Source organism: Trichechus manatus, unplaced genomic scaffold (assembly GCF_000243295.1).
Source record: "Trichechus manatus latirostris isolate Lorelei unplaced genomic scaffold, TriManLat1.0 scaffold00007, whole genome shotgun sequence".
Lineage (NCBI taxonomy): Eukaryota > Metazoa > Chordata > Mammalia > Sirenia > Trichechidae > Trichechus > Trichechus manatus.
Window position 1 is genome coordinate 16,559,679 of NW_004443943.1, and position 19,922 is coordinate 16,579,600.

At 34.9% G+C, this 19,922-nt stretch overlaps 1 protein-coding gene across 1 annotated transcript in view; it reads left to right on the forward strand.

The window, feature by feature from the left end:
- The window catches only part of KIF20B (kinesin family member 20B), a 98,179-nt gene that overhangs the window by 18,614 nt on the left and 59,643 nt on the right, over positions 1-19,922 (forward strand). The window contains exons 4-14 of the mRNA XM_023739903.1: positions 4,529-4,615; positions 4,712-4,828; positions 5,305-5,443; positions 6,369-6,553; positions 9,006-9,042; positions 9,522-9,749; positions 10,728-10,839; positions 11,750-11,821; positions 11,904-12,050; positions 15,357-15,519; positions 16,079-16,366. Coding sequence (XP_023595671.1) covers positions 4,529-4,615; positions 4,712-4,828; positions 5,305-5,443; positions 6,369-6,553; positions 9,006-9,042; positions 9,522-9,749; positions 10,728-10,839; positions 11,750-11,821; positions 11,904-12,050; positions 15,357-15,519; positions 16,079-16,366 — 1,575 coding nt within the window. The remainder of the gene's footprint in view (positions 1-4,528; positions 4,616-4,711; positions 4,829-5,304; positions 5,444-6,368; positions 6,554-9,005; positions 9,043-9,521; positions 9,750-10,727; positions 10,840-11,749; positions 11,822-11,903; positions 12,051-15,356; positions 15,520-16,078; positions 16,367-19,922) is intronic.

The following is a 19,922-nucleotide window of genomic DNA, read 5'->3' on the forward strand; positions in this document are numbered from 1 at the left end:
ACATAACCCTTAAGACTTTCTTCATTTTTCTTCCATCTTTTTTCCACTTGTTCCTCAAACAGCTTAGTGTCAAGGGGTTTGTCCTCAATTTCCCTGATCCTGTCTTCTGTTGATTCAATTCTACGTCTGTGTCCTTCTGTTGATGACTTTATTTCTGATGTTTTATTGTTAAGCTTCTGAATTTATAGTTGCTTTTATATGGTTTTTGTTTCTCTATTGAGTCTGTCATTTTGCTCTTGCATTGTTTTCCTGAATTCTTCTAGGGTTTTTTTTCTGTGTTTTTCTTGACCTCTTTGAGGAACCTAAATATTAATCTTTTGAATTTCTTGTCAGGTAGATCTATTATTAGTTCTTCCTCAGAAAAGTTTCCATCCCTTTATTTTCCTCATTTGCCTGAGCCATCATATCCTGTTTCTTCATATGATTTGTAATTAGCTGCTGTTTTTGAGGCATTAAGCTTCTATTATTTTCTTTATATATTTTTTGTAGATTCTATGTTTCTCTTTTTTGTACTGTTTTGATATATCTGGAGCTTAGCTTTTTCCCCTTTCTCTTTGATGTTGTTTTGTGGTATTGGTCTGTATATGACTGTGATGCTGCCAGTTGGTTGGTCTGGGTAGGACTTTGGTGCTGTTGGTTGGCTGGGTGTGCTTTCTTCTCACTGATGGATATATTGGATCACATACTCACTGTGGTCTTATGTTGTTAGACTTATGTGTCTTTTCTTAGAGGAAAGCTTGGTGGTGCATGAACAGGTCCTTTCCCTGATGTGCGGCACCAGTCATCAGGTGGTCAAGGTCCTTTCACATCTCTTGAGAGATAGTGTTCCCTCTGCCACGAGCAGTTAGTGCAAACTCTGACGTGCAGGATGGAACACGGGGAAGGGTGGGCAGGATAGTATGTGGATGCCCCCATTGCTGGGGAGGGGTTGGCAGGGCACAGAGTCTCTCTCAGTCAGGGAAAGGAGGTGACTGGGTAGGGCACGGAGTCCCGCTAGATTAGGAGGGAGTGTTGGCTGGGCAGTGTGTGGAATCCCTCCCTGCTGGGGGTGGTCAGTAGGGCAGGATGCAGGGTCCCACATGGCTGGGATGCTTGAGCAGGCAGTGTGTTCAGTCCTGATCAGCTGGGAGGGGGTCTGTGGGTGGGAGCGGGCTGAGGCCTGCGCGTTTGGAATTGGATGAAGGGCGAAGTGGAGTCTGCCCAGGTTTACACAGATGGTTTGCACCTCAAGGAGGGCGAAGGGGCAGGACTAGGCTTGTATGCATCTGCATGGGCAGTCTGTACCACAAATCTGATTTTTTTGTGTGTGTGTGCTGTAGGTAAAAGTTTACAGAGCAAATTAGTTTCTCATTCAACAGTTTTTACACAGATTGGGTTGTAACATTGGTTGCAATGCCCACAATGTGTCAGCACTCTGCCCTTCTCCACCCCAGGTTTTCTATTTCCATTTGTCCTGTTTTCCTGTCCCTGCCTTTTCATCTTTGCTTTTGGGCAGGTGTTGCCCATTTGGCCTCGTTTACATGATTGAGCTAAGAAGCACGTTCCTCAGATGTGTTGTTGTTTGTTTTATAGACCTATGTAATCTTTGGCTGAAGGGTGAACTTTAGAAGTGACTTCACTTCTGAGTTAAAAGGGTGCCTGGGGGCCATAGTTTCGGGGTTCCTCCAGTTTCTGTCAGACTAGTAAATCTGGTCTTTTTTTGTGAATTTGAATTTTGTTCTACATTTTCCACCTGCTCTGTCCAGGACCCTCTATTGTGATCCCTCTCAGAGTGGCTGTTGTGGTAGCTGGTCACCATCTAGTTGTTCTAGTCTGAGGCTGGTGGAGACTGTGGTACTTGTGGTCCATTAGTCCTTTGGACTAACATTTCCCATGTGTCTTTGGTTTTCTTCATTCTCCTTTGCTCCGGATGGGATGGGACCAGTACATATATATAGATGGCTACTTGCAAGCTTTTAAGACCCCAGATGCTACTCACCAAAGTGAGACGTAGAACATTTTCTTTATGAACTATGTTATCCCAGTTGAGCTAGGTGTCTCCCGAGACTATGGTCCCCAGCCCTCATCCCAGTAACTCGGTTCCTAAGGGTGTTTGGATGTGTTTATGAAATTTCTATGACTTTGCCTTGGTCATGTTGTGCTGACTTCCCCTATGTGTACTGTCTTTCCCTTCACCAAAGTTACCACTTATCTACTATCTGGTTAGTGATTTCTCCTGCCCACTCCTCCCCTGCCTCAAAACCATCAAAGATTGTTTCTTTCTGTGTGTAAACCTTTTCTTGAGTTTTTTATAATAATGGTCTCATACGGTATTTGTCCTTTTGTGATAGACCTGTTTTACTCAACATAACGCCCTCCAGGTTGATCCATGTTGTGAGATGTTTTGTGGATTCATCATTGTTCTTTAACATTGTGTAGTATTCCATTGTCTGTATGTACCATAATTTGTTTATCCATTCATCTGTTGATGGGCACTCAGGTTGTTTCTATCTTTTTGCTATTGTGAATAATGCTGCAATGAACATGCGTGTGCATATGTCTCTTCCTGTGACGGCTGTTATGTTTCTAGATATATTCCTAGGAGTGGGATTGCTGGATCATGTGGTATTTCTATTTCTAGCTTTTTAAGGAAGTGCCATATCGTTTTCCATAGTGGTTGTACCATTTTACATTCCCATCAGCGGCTCAAAATAGTTTTAATCACCCTGCAACCTCTCCAACATTTGTTATTTCCTGTTTTTTTGATTAGTGCCAGTAATGTCGAGGTGAGATGGCATCTCATCGTAGTTTTGATTTGTGTTTCTCTAATGGCTAATGATTGCGAGTATTTCCTCATGTCTGTTAGCTGCCTGAATGTCTTTGGTGAAGTGTTTGTTCATATCCTTTGCCTATTTTTTAATTGGATTATTTGTCTTTTTATTGTGGAGGCGTTGAATTTTCCTGTAGATTTTAGATGTTCTTTGGACATGTCATAGCCAAAAAATTTTTCCGAGTCTGTAGGTTCTCTTTTTAGTTTTTTGGTGAAGTCTTTTGATGAGCATAAATGTTTAATTTTTAGGAGATCCCACTTATCTAGTTTGTCTTCTGGTGTTTGTGTAATGTTAGTTACGGTTTGCATCCTATTTATGCCATATATTAGGGCCCCTAGTGTTGTTCTGTTTTTCCTTCCATGATCGTTTATTGTTTTAGGTTTTATATTTAGGTCTTTGATCCATTTTGAGTTAGTTTTTATGTATGGCGTGGGGTATGGGCCCTGTTTAATTTTTTTTTTTTTTTACAGATGGACATCCAGTTTTGTCAGCACCATTTGTTAAAGAGACTGTCTTTTTCCCATTTAATGGACTTTGGACCTTTGTCAAAGATCAGCTGCTGATAGATTTACATCTGGGTTCTTACTTATGTTCCATTAGTCTGTGTGTCTATCATTGTACCACTACCAGGCCGTTTTGACTACCTTGGCTGTATAGTAGTTTCTGAGATTAGGTAGTGTAAGTCTTCCTACTTTGTTCTTCTTCTTGTTCAGTACTTACCTGGGGCTTCCTGATTAGGTTTTGAATGCTAAACTGACCTTGAATTCCTAGGATAAATCATTCTTGTTCAGGATGTAGTATCCTATTTTATATATTGTTTAATTTGGTTTGCTGATATTTTCTAAAAGAATGTTTGCAGTTATCTTAATGAGGGATACTGTTCAGTAATTTTTTCTGAGGCGTTCTTTTTTAGCTAGTGGTGTCAAGTTTATGCCAAATTCATAAAATGAATTGGGAAGTGTACCCTCTTCCTTTATTTTCTTAAAGATTTTTTGGAAGATCTTAAAAGAGTTTATGGAGGATTTGTATGATTACTTTCTTAAGTGTTTGAGAGAATTTACCAGTTAACTTCCATGGCTGAAATTTTCTTTATAGGAAGGTTTTTGATTATTAATTGAATTTCTTTAATTGATATAGGCTTGTTCAGATTTTCTAATTTTTCTGTGTGTTTAAGTAAGTTGTGTTCTTCAAAGAATTGTTTCATTTTTTTCTAAGTTTTTTTGTATTTAAAAAATTTATTTAAAATTACATTTTAAAATGAACAAGTAATTTTATTTCTTACTCCAAAGGAAGTGGTAAGGAGTTATATAGTAAAAAAAAAACAAAAAACTAAAAGCTTGAAGGAATCATGAATTTGGGTTAATAGACTATTTTGGTTACCTGTGATTTTCTAGAGCTCTAGTTTTTAAAAATAATTTAGACCATGTCAATTTTATTGGGTATAAAGTTTAGGATTTTTATGGCACTAAAAGCTTACTATAAATTTCAAGTAAAATATAGAAGGCAGAGGAAATTGACTGTTGTGGTATATTTCGTTTTTTAAAACATGTTTGTTGAGTTTTTCTTTAAACATAAAATGTTTAAAAACAGAATCATCACTGTTTGCTTAGAGATTCTTTTTAAGTTCAGATTGTTATGTAACAATCAGCCACATTAAAGAAGGCTGATTGCTGAAAATTTACATTCTTTTTTTTTAATGTTTTTTTTTTCTCCTTAAGGTAAATAGTTTGGAATCCAAAGATTATCTCCAGGTTTGTCTTCGAATAAGACCATTAACACAGTTAGAAAAGGAACATGAATCTGAGGTTTGTGTTGAATTTAATTGGGTTTTAATATTTTACTTTCATTAAATGGGTAGAATACCATTGTTCTTACTTATTTATTGTGGGTGTATGTTCTAGGGCTGTGTGTGTATTCTGGATTCACAGACTGTTCTGCTTAAAGATCCCCAAAGCATCATTGGTCAGTCAACTGAGAAAAGCTCTGGGCAGATGGCACAGAAATTCAGTTTTTCCAAGGTAAGTACCCATGTGAAACTGAATTTTTTTTAAGAGAAAGAAACTTGTCTTAGGTTAAACTTCTATGTAAGTGTACATAATAAACTATTTATTCTTATGAGCCTTAGGTTTTAGGCAATGATATTTTTTCTCAAGTTTAGGGATCAAATTTCAAGTCTATAAATATGTAGTTGGAAGTGAATAAATCATTGTATAGTACTTATACACACACCCCGCTTTTTTTTTGAATGTTAGATTCTTTTTAAAACTTATATCAAAACTTGATTGGCTGTGTCAGATTCCAGTCTTTAAAACTTTCTGCTACTTAGTAGTTAAACTATCAAGTGTATTTGTGGGAGTGAGTATATTACACTGGTTACAAGAATGAATCTTAGAAAACCAGTCCTTTTAATTTTTAAAGCATAAGAGAGAAGATAGAACTCATTGTAAGTATTAACTTGGATTTTCTAAAAATAATTTTAAAAATGCTTATTTAGGTTTTTGGCCCAGAAACTACACAGAAGGAATTCTTTCAGGGTTGCATTGAGCAGCTAGCAAAAGATCTCTTGAAAGGACAAAGTCGACTGATTTTTACTTATGGGGTAACCAACTCAGGAAAAACATACACAATTCAAGGTAAATACGTGGTTTTACTTTTGGTCAAAGGAAAGAAAAAAAGCAGTAATATTCACTTCTTCTATTTTCGTAATATGTGTGTATAGTTTCGTTTCCATCACTTAGTATGTTTGCTCCATTTTTAATAGGAACAGCATATTGAATACGTGTTGCGAATGGCTTTTAATTCACATTGATTTAGTTGACTTATGACGTTACTTTACCCATATGATAGAGAATATGATGATGAAAATTCAGAAAATTTAAAATCCATGTGATAATGGATAGCCAGGGACACATTTTATAGTTCATTTTATTTTTATACTTTGTGAATGTGGTTGATTACAAATCTTAATATTTCTGGCCTGATCTGAATGTTACATTTCAGGTTTTGCATCAGAATAGTAGTTGATAGGAGCCCTGATGGCACAGTTGTTAAGAGCTTGGCTGCTAACCAAAAGGTCAGCAGTTTGAATCCACCAGCTGCTCCTTGGAAACCCTGTGAGTTATCCTCTGTACTATAGGGTCACTTTGAGTTGGAATCATTTGGTTTAGTAGTTGATAAAGTGTCAGTAATACAGTGAAGACTAAAGTGATGGAAAGCTTTGAATAATCCCTCAACTTCTCTCACTTTTCTCCTAGCTATTTACTCTTGCCTATTGGTGGTTTACCCATCACCATCAAGTCGATTCCGACTCACAACTACCCAATACGACAGAGTAGAACTTCAAAGGCTGAAATCTTTATGGAAGCAGACTGCCACATCTTTCTCCTTTAAAGCCACTAGTGGGTTCTGACTACCCTGACCTTTTGGTTAGCAGCAAAGCGCTTAACCACTGTGCCACCAGCGCTCCCTATTGGTAGCATAAGGGATCCTTAATATTCCAGGAAAGTTTCTTCCTTCCTAATACTCTGAAAGAATATAAAGCAAAAATTATTTTCACAGGGACAGAAGAAAATATTGGTATTCTCCCTCGAACTTTGAATGTATTATTTAATAGTCTTCGGGAAAAACTGTATACAAAGATGAACCTTAAACCACATAGATCCAGAGAATACTTACGGTTATCACCAGATCAGGAGAAAGAAGAAATTGCTTGCAAAAATGCATTGCTTCGGCAAATTAAAGAGGTATGGAAATATTTTAGTATGTAAAATACATATAAATCATGAGTTTTTACCAACTCTTTAGTTTGTTTCACCCAATCTTAGACTATGTTTGTGGTTGTTTTTGTCTTTTCTTTTTGAGAAAAATATTAAAATCTCGTTTGAAGACATACTTATTTTGTATTTTACAAACAGCAAGAATGCTTAAACAATACAAATGTAAATGATTTTGAAGTCTTTTTTGGTTATTGTAGAAATAACATTGTACTTTGATGTATCATGTGTAAATGGTTTTAAAAAATCCTTTTTTATTATTGTAATGTATACACACATAATTTAAACAAGGGAATGTGGGGAAAAAGTGTAAGTTCCTTATAGTTCCATTCCCCGAGGAAAAAAACAACTGTTAAGAGATTGGAAAATGCTGTTTTTGATCTTTTTCTCTTGCTATAAAATTCACATAGACAGCTCTGTCTATCTGTATATACATAAACATACGCAATCGTGTAGTTGCGTATATTTTCATATCTTTTTCTTTGTATGTAGAATGTTTGCTTTTTTTTTCTTTTACAAAAATGAGATGATGTATATCCTTCTATAACTTGCTCTTTCATTTAACACAGCTGAAAGCTCTTACTACCTTAATTCTTGTGTCTGTTATCTGTTAGTTTGTGTGTTTACCTTGTTCCTTTCTTATTTTTTAAATCACATTTTTAAACTAATTCCCTGTTGATGGACATTTGGATTGTTTTCATCTTTCACTATTTAAACAATACTTCAGTGACAAAACATCTTTTTGCATATATATTTTCATCTAAGTATTTCTGAAGGATAAATTCCTAGAAATAGAACTGCTGTGTCAAAGAATATGCATATTTTATATTTTTGTACTCATATCACTCCCGCAGTATCCATAAATGATGGTGCTAGTTTTCCAAAACTGGCCAACATTGGGCATTTAAAAGTTTTTGGTCTGATAAGTGAAAATGGTCTTGCTTAGGTTTAAGATATATTTTTTGAATTATAAATGAAGTGATTAGTGTGTCTTAAGAGTTTTTCTGTAAATTACCAGGCATATTGCCTGTAAATTGCCAGACATGTTGCTTGTCCATTTTTCTACTATAATTTGACTTTTTATTCGTTTGTAAGAGTTTATTTAAAATTTTCAATTCGTTATTATATGGGTTACAAGTTTTGCTGCTTATTGTTTGTCCCCCACCCTCTTTGATTATCGTGCTTTTTACCATTTAACAAATTTGTATTAGAGCACCTGTATAGTCCAGGCAATGTTTTCAGTGTTGAGAACACATGCAACTGCCCTCATGGAGGTTTTATTCCTAGTAGGGGAAAGAACTAACAATACGTTAATAAAAAAAATACCTATATGATATGCTGTGAGGAGATGTTATTTTATATAAGGTGATGCCATACAGACTGGTCAAGTTTTTTTTATAAAGTTGTATTTGCCTATTTTTCCCCCTATGTCTTCTGGGTTTTGTGTTATATTTTCAGATGTTTATCCGATTCAAGATTGTTAAAAACCATTAACAGTTTTTATAAATATTTAAAAGATAGTAATGGGAAATTTTTTTTCGAAGACATTTAGAAACCAGTGTCTCAGGGTAATAATGAAAAGTTTTGTCGTGGAGATCAAAGGTCAGAGTCCATGATTATGATCTCTGAAAATAAAATAGTTGAAGCTTTTAACAAAAATTATGGAGGTTAGTGGATAATTTAGTAGATAATTCCTAAAGGAAATTAAAAATGTTAATATTGAAAAAATTTCCCTAGTTATCCAGTTAAAACAAAATATTATTTTGCCTATGTAATTATTTAAAAGTTTTTAAAATGAAATGTGCACTTTCACATTGATTACAAAATGTGTTTCTGGAAAGCAATTTGACAATACTATATTAAAAGTAAGAACTTAAAGATTTTTTCATATCATCTTTTTACCCACCAATTCCAGTTTTAGAAATATACCCTAAGGGAATAATTAGAATACAAGAGAAAAAACAATATATAAAGATGCTTATTGTATAGTATTGTTTCTACTGGCAAAAGTTTGTAAATAATCATCTAAATATTCCATAGTAGAGAAATAATTAAGTTTTTTACATCTACTCAGTTATGCACCCATGAAATATTTACAAAGAATTTTTAGTTATAGGGATAAAAAGCCTATAGTGCTTTAAGTGTGAGGGAAAGGAATAAAAGGAGATATACTGAAATATCAACGGTAATTGTCTCTGGATGGCGGGGGTTATGCATGATAATATTTTAGAAACATTTTTCTGTAGTTTCTCTAATTTACTATTATGAGGATATATTATTTAAGAAAAAATAAACAGAAGTAATTAGGTCAAGTGGATGAAAGGTTGTGGTATGGTTGGTGATTAATTTGAATAGGTAATTAATATCTTGGTTGTTTAACCATAACTAAATACATATTTTTTTTTTTAACTTTCTTTTTCAGGTTGCTATGCATAATGACAGTTCTGATACTCTTTATGGTAAAGTTTCTTTTCCCACTTATCTTTAAAATGTTGAGCATATTAAATACATTTGAGAGGTTTTAATATTTGAGTCGTTCCTAAATCTGCTAGTTCCTTTAATGACATATTTAGTAATACCTGAGCAGTGATATATGCCTGTATGAAATGTTTGTTGGCATAAAGTTTTATTTAGATTAATTATCACAGATATCCCTTTTACTGGTTATGACTTTCATATTTTAATAGTAGACACTTGTTTTTCTTTGTCCTTTACCTTTAGTCTAAGTTTGGTTCCTTAGCATGTCTTCAAAAAGAGTAAGACGAAGCCAAACTTTATTTAATCCAAATATCAATTACATCTTGCTTTGTTTGAAAATGTGTTTGGTCAAAGGATTAAGGACACTTAGTTTTTCAGGCCCAGGAGTCTTGATTTATCTGTCCTTTTGTCTCATTTTTAGGCTATTGCTTAATTTTGTAATTATCTTTTTTTTTTCTAGGAAGTTTAATAAACTCTTTGAATACCCCAGAGTGTGAAGAATCCGTGATAGATTGTGAACAAGCTAGCTTAAATATGGATGATAATATAAAATTTTCTGTGTGGGTTTCTTTCTTTGAAATTTATAATGAATGCATTTATGACTTGTTTGTTCCTGGATCACCCAAGTTTCAAAAGAGAAAGATGCTGCGCCTTTCCCAAGATGTAAAGGGCTATTCTTTTATAAAAGGTATACCAGTGAATAGTTTTATTACTCCAAATCTCACTTTTAGGCTTTGTGACAGCTTAAAAGGAAACAAACTAGAAAATGAAATTTTTTATACTAATTATTGAAATAAAGAGAGCAGGAGGAGTTTGGGTTATGGAAGTATGTGGATGGTATGTTCGTTAACACTTGAATATAAAGGGGTCTATTTTAGTATTATCTTAGCTTGAGTACCAGTGATTGAATTTTTGGAGATAGAAGAAGCCGTGTGTATTGAGAGTCACATTGTTCTGCTGCTTTGTGACAGTGTCCAGCCTTTGGAGCTCTGAAATGTTACTGTGCTTCCACAGTGGTGTTTTTGAACCATGTTAAACCACTGCCCACATTAAGAAATACATGTTAATAACATCATGACCAGTACCTGCATATGTGTACATGTATAGATATATTTATAACTCAAAAGTTTCAGTAAGTATTCTTTCCCTTACTACAAGGACTGCACTGTCATTGTTTCTGTGTTCTGTGTCCTTTTTTAAGAATGCTGGTTGTTACCCAATAAATTTGGTTTCATGACTCACTAATGAATTGCAACCTGCAGTGTCTCACAAATTTTGCAAATTTAGTCTGTACTGTATTTTGTCTTTATCTTTCTGGGTTTCTAATTCTAAGAAATCTTACTTGTTTTTAATATTCTTTTGTCTTTAATTAATTATCTTAATTATTAAGATAATAATTAAATTCAGTCTTTGGCAGACTGTTGAAGAACGTTTACTTTGTGTGATTGTATAACGTAAATACTGGAACATCAGTGTAATATACTCTTCTTCTGTACCTTCTCTCTAGTATCATATGGAATAGCTGTGTTGACTCCATCTAGGGTGTCTTATTAAAAGAAAGATTTCATTATATGTTTCTAGGAAGAGATTTTCAAAGAGATTATGTTACAGAACAAATCCTGTGTTTTTATGAATTGATGTGTCTTTTTTTTGTTTTGTTTTAAAGACCTTCAATGGATTCAAGTATCTGATTCCAAAGAAGCATATAGACTTTTAAAAGTAGGAATAAAGAACCAGAGTGTTGCCTTCACAAAACTGAATAATGCTTCTAGTAGAAGGTAAGGAGCAAACCCTATGGTGTAAGCCTGAATCACCCAGGGTATTCTGTGCTAATTTAAAATATAAGTAATTTTAGCTCAAGGTGGGCAATAGGTTCTCTGATATGTTAAGTGAATTCATAGTTATAAAAACATTCTGTAAACTGAAGAGCACTAAACACATAATACTGTCAATACTGTTTCTTATCCTAACATTAGTTTTATTGATTTGGGGGAAGAAGCCTCTTGGGTATTTTTACTTTCTCTTTATGTGGATGCCTAAGGTCAGTATTTTCAAAACTGCTTATAATGGTGATCTTTTCTCTGTCCTTTCCCACTTATCCCATGAATACAGACAATACATGCATACTGAGTTAGGCCATAAATCTTAAGGAATTAAAGAAGGATATTTTTAATGGAAGGGATTAGGGGTTAGAAAACAAAAGGATCTAAGTTTAAGCAGTGAGATATTTAAAATAGCTTTTCTCTTAAGGAGAAGAAGCCCTGTCTATATCCTAAGATCCAGATATGCCTTTACATAGGTCAAATCCATGCTTTGCTTTAGGTATATAGTCAAAGAAGATTAGCGGCACATTATACCATTTTAATTATATGATTCTTAGAAGTAAAGTGGGAATTTTTTGTAACGATTCCATTAATAGAAGTTGGAATGTCAAGAGAAGGAGCAGGTTTGAGAGATTTGGGCTAGGTAAAAGATAATTGGTTTTAGGCAGGCAGGCAGGCATATGGGTGACAGTGGAACACTGGATTGAAATATCTGGCAGCTAGTTGGAAAATACAGTGCTGAAGCTATGGCTAAATGTTTGCTGCTTAGTGATTTAGGATATAAATTTAGATGCTTGTCTCTCCTATTTAGAGCAAAAATTTAAAATGGAAAGATAACATTTGATCTTGGTACATTTCTTTTTAGTCACAGCATATTCACTATTAGAATATTACAGATTGAAGATTCTGAAATGCCTCGTGTACTGCGAGTCAGCGAGTAAGTTGAGCATTTTAAAAATTTAATTATTTTGAATTGTTTTGAAGGACTTTTAAAGTAATTATTATTTTTGTTAATTCAGATTGTCTTTATGCGATCTTGCTGGTTCAGAACGAAGCATGAAGACACAGAATGAAGGCGAAAGGTTAAGAGAGACTGGAAACATCAACACTTCTTTATTGACCCTTGGAAAGTGTATTAATGTTTTGAAGAACAGTGAAAAGTCAAAGTAAGTGTTACTGAAAGTAAGAGCTATTAGCATGTTAAGTATGATGGTATTTAAAGTTCTATTTTGCTATTTTTAGAAAGTGCTTTTTTTTGTTTTCAGCCTGCTTTTTTATGTAGTAGGTGTATGGATTACGATGAAAGTATTTAGAGATCTTAGATTTAAAAACCAAGGTAGAAATAAAAAACAATGTCAGAACAAAGTGGGAGGCCATACACTACCTGATTTTAGAACCTATTATACTGCGACGGTAGTCAAAACAGCCTGGTACTGGTACAACAACAGATACATAGGCCGGTGGAACAGAACTGAGAATCCAGATGTGAATTCATCCACCGGTGAGCAGCTGATAATTTGACAAAGGCCCAAAGTCCGTTAATTGGGGAAAAATAGTCTCTTTAACAAATTGTGCTGGCATAACTGAATATCCACCTGCAAAAAATGAAACCGGACCCATACCTCACACCATGCACAAAAACTAACTCAAAATGAATCAAAGACGTAAATATAAAATTTAAAACAATAAAGATCCTGGAAGAAAAAATAGGGACAACACTAGCGACCCTAATACATGACATAAATAGTATACAAGCCATAACTGACAATGCACAGACACCAGAAGAGAAACTAGGTAAGTGGGAGCTCCTAAAAATTAAATAATTATGCTCATCAAAAGTCTTCACCAAGAGACTAAAAAGAGAACCTACAGACTGGGAAAAAATTTTGGCTGCAACATACCCAATAAGGGTCTAATCTCTAAAATCTATAGGAAAATCCAACAGCTCTACAACAAAAAGACAAATAATCCAGTTAAAAAATGGGCAAAGGATATGAACAGACACTTCACTAAAGAAGACATTCAGGTGGCTAAATATTCCAGTAGAAGTTGGAATGTCAAGAGAAGGAGCAGGTTTGAGAGATTTGGGCTAGGTGAAAGATAATTGGTTTTAGGCAGGCAGGCATATGGATGACAGTGGAACAGAGTTGAAATATCTGGCAACTAGTTGGAAAATACAGCGCTGGAGCTCTGGCTAAATGTTTGGAACATAATGATTTAGCATATAAATAGAGGTTGATTTAGATGCTTGTCTCTCCTATCTAGAATGCATAAATTAAAAATGGAAAGATAACGTTTGATCCTCATGAGGAAATGCTCACGATCACTAGCCATTAGAGAAATGCAAATCAAAACTACAATGAGATACCATCTCACCCCGAAATTACTGGCATGAGTCTAAAAAGCAAAAAAATAATAAATGTTGGAGAGACTGTGAGGAGATTGGAACTCTTATGCACTGCTGGTGGGAATGTAAAGTAGTACAACCCCTTTGAAAATGATATGGTGCTTCCTTACAAAGCTAGAAATAGAAAGACCATATGATCCAGCAATCCCACTCCTAGAATATATCCTAGAGAAATAAGAGCTGTCACACGAATAGACACATGCACACCCATGTTCATTGCAGCATTATTCACAATAGCAAAAAGATGGAAACAGCTTAAATGCCCACCAGCAGATGAATGGATAAATTATGGTATATATACACAATGGAATACTATGCAACTATAAAGATCAATGATGAATCCGTGAAACATCTCACAACATGGATGAACCTGGAGGGCATTATGCTGAGTGAAATAAATCAGTCACAAAAGGACAAATATTACATGAAACCACTATTGTAAGAACTCAAGAAAAGGTTTAAACACACAAAAAAGCATTCTTTGATGGTTACGAGGGTGGGGAGGGAGAGGAAAGGAGGGGAAATCACTAACTAGATAGTAGACGGGTATTAACTTCAGTGAAGGGAAGGATAACACAATACAGGGAAGTCAGCACACCTGGACCAAAGCAAAAGCAAAGAACTTTCCTGGACACATCTAAACACTTTGAGGGACAAAGGAGTTGGAGCTGGGACCTGGTACTATAGTTTCAGGGGACATCTAGGTCAATTGGCATAACATAGTTTATTATGAAAACGTTCTACATCCCACTTTGGTGAGGCGTCTGGGGTCTTAAAAGCTAGTGAGCAGTCATCTAAGATACATCAATTGGTCCCATCCCATTCAGATCAAAGGAGAATGAAGAAAACCAGAGAAGGAAAATACTAGCCCAAAGGACTAAAGTGGACCATGAGCCCATTGATCTTTTGTAGTTTCTATTAAACTTAAAGGAAAAAAAAAGTAAAAATAAAAAACAATGTCAGTTGATGCCAGTGACTTAATCAACACAGTATTTTTCATGTTGTTAGGTACCCCTGAGTCAATTTTGACCAATAGCAACTCAATGTGACAGAGTAAGAACTGCCCCATAGGGTTTTCTAAGCTGTAATCTTTATGGAAGCAGATCACCACATCTCTCTCCTGCTAAGCCCACTGAGCTGCCAGGTGGATTAGAACCAACAATTTTTCAGTTAGCAGCCAAATACTTAACTGTTTGTGCCACCAAGTCTCCTTAATATTTTCCGTAACAAATATTAAATATCAGGAGATGCTTTGGATAATAAGCTTCTCATGATGCTGATTTGTATTTAAAACCACTTTATTTTTTCTAATGCATTGTGTGTATTCTTCTAGTTATGATAGATTTCTGTGTAAATTAGCATTTTAGGCTGGGTAAATGAGAAGTCAGCCTTCACTATTCTTAGTTGTTTCTTGGCATATGTGTTGCATAATTGGAGCCCTGGTGGTGCAGTGGTTAAAGAGCTTGCTGACCAAAAGGTTGGCAGTTTGAATCCACCAGCTGCTCCTTGGAAACCCTATGAGGCAATTCTTCTCTGCCCTATAGGGTCCCTGTGAGTCAAAATCGATTCGACCAGAACAGGGGTATCACATAATTGCTGTACGCTAGGGAATGCAACCCTGTTAAATGTAATTTCCTTTACATTTGGCCTAGTGGGTTACTGTTATTAGTAGTTGTTGTTAGTTGCGGTCAAGTTGATCCTGACTCATGGCGACCATGTGTGCAGAGCAAAACTGCTCTCTACGGGGTTTTCAAAGCTCTGACCTTTTGGAGGCAGATTGCCCTGCTTTACTTCCGAGGTGTCTTGGGGTGGGTTTGATCCACCAACCTTTTGGTTAGTAGTCTAGAACTTAACCATATGCGCCACCTGGGGACTCCTATTAGTAGTAGTATTTAAAGAACGCAGCATAAATAAACAGAAAACATCTATTACAGGTGGAACTAATCACTAACATAGAGTTAAAATCCATGGTAGCTGGATTAATTACTTCTTCATAAAATTTATCAACATCCTGACTTCATGAGATTTGCTATAAATCATTGTTCTTTGAAAAATTTTTCCATAGGTTTCAACAGCATGTGCCTTTTCGGGAAAGTAAACTTACCCACTATTTTCAAAGTTTTTTTAATGGTAAAGGGAAAATATGTATGATTGTCAATATCAGCCAGTGTTGTTTTGCCTATGATGAAACACTCAATGTATTGAAGTTCTCAGCCACTGCACAAAGAGTAAGTATATTTAAAGTTCTGCGGAATGTATTAAACCTCTTCTGATTATTAGAATATTAGCTACCTTTTCTTAGAATAAATAATGTATTTTACACTTATTACTATAAACCTGGGAAATAATTAAAAGTTAAAAACGTAAATATTTGACCAAATGGAAAGAGATGGGAAAAGATTGAAAGTTGCCTCTGTGGGGATTAAAATGACCTTAGTAATAAAGGTTAATATTAAAGATCAGTTACAAATTATGAGTGTTCTTGGAATCAATTGTCTTCCTCTACCATTCGATTCAGTTAGTGCTTGTGGGTATCCCCTACTAGTTATAGTACTAAGAGTTTAAACCTAGGAAGGTAGATTTACCTGTATTTTACATGTGTAATTAACTTTTTCTTATTGGGATGCTCATTTAAGGATGGTAATTCCTTTTTTTGTATGTTTGTTTGCATAGTTTTTCATTTAAAATTCAAGTTGTCATTTGATTTAAATTTGTAAAATTAATTATCTTTTAGTGGACAGTCCTTGCCTTTTCTGCTTTTAAAAGTCACATTGGGTATCTTAACAGGTTTTTGTTCCAGACACTTTAAATACCTCTTTAGGAAAATCATTTGCACCTGTCAAGTCTTCTCAGGATACATCATTAGACATTAATGATTTAGACAATAAAACATTAAATGTAAAAAGAACCACCATTTCATGGGAAAGTAATCTTGAAGATCTGGCGGAAGATGAAGATTTGACTGAGGATCTAGAAAAAGCTGAAGAAAACAAAAATGTGGGAACTGAATTTACTGAAGAAGATCTAGATCAAACTTTAGAGGAAGACAAGGCTCTCATTAGTCAAGAGAAGAGAGTATGTATTAACAACTCATATTTATAAACTTGGTTTATTATAATTATTCTAAAGTTAAAGTTAACAATTCTTAAGGCCCCCTCGCCTCCATATTTTTCAACAGTCCACAAAGCTTTTTCTCTCATAATTTTATACTTTGAAACATTTGAAACCTACAAAAAGACTAGTAAAATGAACATCCATTCACCCGTTTACCCTTCACCTGGATTTGCCAATTGTTAACATATTGCCATATTTTCTTCAGTTATTGTTTTATGTCAGTATACCTTTTTTTTTTTAAATTGTACTTCAGATGAAGGTTTACAGAACAAACTAGCTTCTCATTAAACAGTTAGTACATATATTGTTTTATGGCATTGGTTAATAACCCCATGACATGTCAGTAGTCTCCCTTCTCAACCTTGGGTTCCCTATTACCAGCTTTCTTGTCCCCTCCTGCCTTCTAGTCCTTGCCCCTGGGCTGGTGTGCCGCTTTAGTCTCGTTTTGTCCTATGGGTTTGTCTAATCTTTGGCTAAAAGGTGAACCTCCAGAGTGAGTTCATTACTGAGATAAAAGACTGTCCGGGGGCCATACTCTCAGGGTTTCTCCAGTCTCTGTCAGGCCAGTAAGTCTAGTCTTTTTTTGTGAGTTAGAATTTTGTTCTACATTTTTCTCCAGCTCTGTTTGGGATGCTCTATTGTGATCCCTGTCAGAGCAGTCAGTGGTGGTAGCCGGGCACCATCTAGATGTACTGGACTTAGTCTGGTGGAGCCTGTGGTAGTTGTGGTCTGTTAGTCCTTTGGAGTAATCTTTCTCTTGTGTCTTCAGTTTTCTCTTGCTCCGGAAGGAGTGAGACCAGTGGAGTGGCTGGTCACAGGCTTTTAAGACCCCAGATGCTACTCACCAAAGTAGAATATAGAACATTTTCTTTATAAACTATGTTATGCCAGTTGAGCTAGATGTTCCCTAAGACCATGGTCCCTACAGCCCTCGGCCCACAATTTGGTCCCTGAGGGAGTTTGGATTTGTCCATGGAGCTTCCATGACCTTACCCTGAACAAGTTGTGCTAGCTTCCCCAGTATTGGTCAGTACACTTTTTTTAATGAACCTTTTGAAGTGACTTTACAAGTAAATACTTCAGCATATATATTGTAAGAAAGTGAAAATTTTCCTCAAAATCACAAGACCATTTTCATACTCAAATTTCACAATGATATAATGTAACCTATTATACCATCCATATTCAGACTTTTCCACTGGTCCCACTATGTCCTTTATAGCTCATTTGTTTTAAGACCTACAACCAAAGCTAGCACATTGTTTTTTGTTGTCATTTCTTTAGTTATCTCTAATGTAGCATTGACATTTTTTGCAGAGTTGAGACTGGTTGTTATGTAGAATACCCCCAATCTGGATCTGCTGATACTTTCTCATGGTTTAGGTTTAACACTTTATGCAAACATATTATATAGATGAAACTGTGAATTTCCATTGCATCACATCAGGATCCACATGATGTCTGATTTTCTCATTCTTGGTGATGCTAAGTTTTGCTCACTTGATTAAGATACTGTCTTTGAGATCACTCTTTAATATAAAAGCACTTAATCTGTGGGATGATACTTTGAGACCATGTCAATATCCTGTTCCCCAATATCCTTTCACCCACTGATTTTAGCATACCCCACCAATTTTTAATTTGCAGTTCTAAGGGCAAGTGCTGAAAATGTCTACCCAGTACAAATTATCCTAATTCTTCAAAAACAGGTATTGCTCAGTAATCTGATTTTTATAGTAAATAAATAATATTTAAGAGTAGTTCTTTGAATCTCTGTTGAAATACAGTTCACATATCTATTTTAGTTAATTCTGAAATTTAGATCATGTCCACATTACCAATTCCCCGTAACTACATATGTATACATGGAGTCTTCTTACCCGTGTCCTGGGAACACTGGTAAACCTATGTTTGTGGGTATGCTTGAGTGATGTTGACATGTCTCACATCATAGTGCTCTTTTGGACTGTAGAAGTCCAAATAAAATGGAGGGTGTGTTGGTTTAAATACTGTTGTTTTAATAATTTACTTAAGTGTACTTGAAAGTCATTATTGCACCTCTGTTGTTTGGAAACAAGAATGAAAGCTTCCGATGCTGTCCAAGTCCTAGTTTATGGGGTCTCTATGTGGTTAGACCTTATTTACTTCTGAAATTTAGTACTTTTCTCTGAAAAAAGGAGCCATTAGTAGTCCTGACTATAGTTTATGATGGATTACATAGTGTAAATTCATTCTTTTTGTAACATTGACTAGATACTTTCAAAATTTCATCAAAGTTTTATCCAATATTTGACTTTTAAAAATAGAAATGTTTGGGCTTTGCATACATTATATTAGCATTTTAATTGAAGGATTGGGGCTATTAAAAATAGTTAGGAAATATATTGATAATTGCATATTTATACTTAGACTAGAAGATTACCACACAGCTTACCTTAGAATAGCCAACCAGAATTTTTCTTTCAGCCAAAATGATCAAATGCTAACAACAATAAAAAAAACTAATTGTTAGGAATTATTAAAATAAACCAACTTTCCAAGGTATTCCCACGTTTACGCTGATATCTCTGTCTCCCACATCTCTCCTTCCATAATTACTATTTTTTGCTATGAACAGTGGGAAAACTGGTGGTTTGTTTAAAATTGGAAAAGTAATAGTAGTAGTATATAGCCATGGTAGAAACTGGAAATAAATAAGAAAAAGAAAAATTTGAATATAAATATCTCTCTAATCTGCCATCCATATTAATGGATTTTTGCTGTACCTTGCTGTTTTGTAACCTGATTTTCTTTATTTAAAAATAAATTATGACAAGTATGGGTTTAATACACATCATTGTTATTGATTATATATGTAGTAATTTACTGTTGACTACCATAATCGAACCAGTCCCTTATGGTTGGCCATTGAGTTGAGTTTCACTTTCCTCTGTTTGAATACAACCACCACCACAAAACAACAACATTGATAATCATTCTTACAGCTAAAACATTGGGTCATGGTGTATAATTATATCTTCAGTATAAGTTCTTAGAAGCAGAATTTCTGAGTCAAGGTATCTATAGAAATATTTTCAAGTATTAAGTTGAGAAATTAAAAGATTTATAGCTTTTAAAGAGGATATTGATTAACTTATTGTTAGAAATTTTAATCAGAAACCTTCAAAAAGAGTATCTGGCTGTTGTCTTTTTTTTTGATATTTTATTGGGTTTTAGATGAAAGTTACGTAGCAAATTAGGTTCCTATTTAACAATTTCTACACAGCTTTTTCCACGACATTGGTTACATTTTTCATAATGTGTCAACGTTCTTGTTATTTCCATTCTTTTTGTTCAGGTTCGATTAATCAGCTTTCCTTGCTCCTGCTTAGCTTCTCATCTTTGTATTAGGGTAATTGTTGTCCGTTTGGTCTCATATAGTTGATTACTTAAGGGAGCACAGTATTCATGGGAGGTAGTGTTTATAATCCAGTCTATTATTTGGATGAAAGGTGACCACTGGGAATGGCTTCAGTTC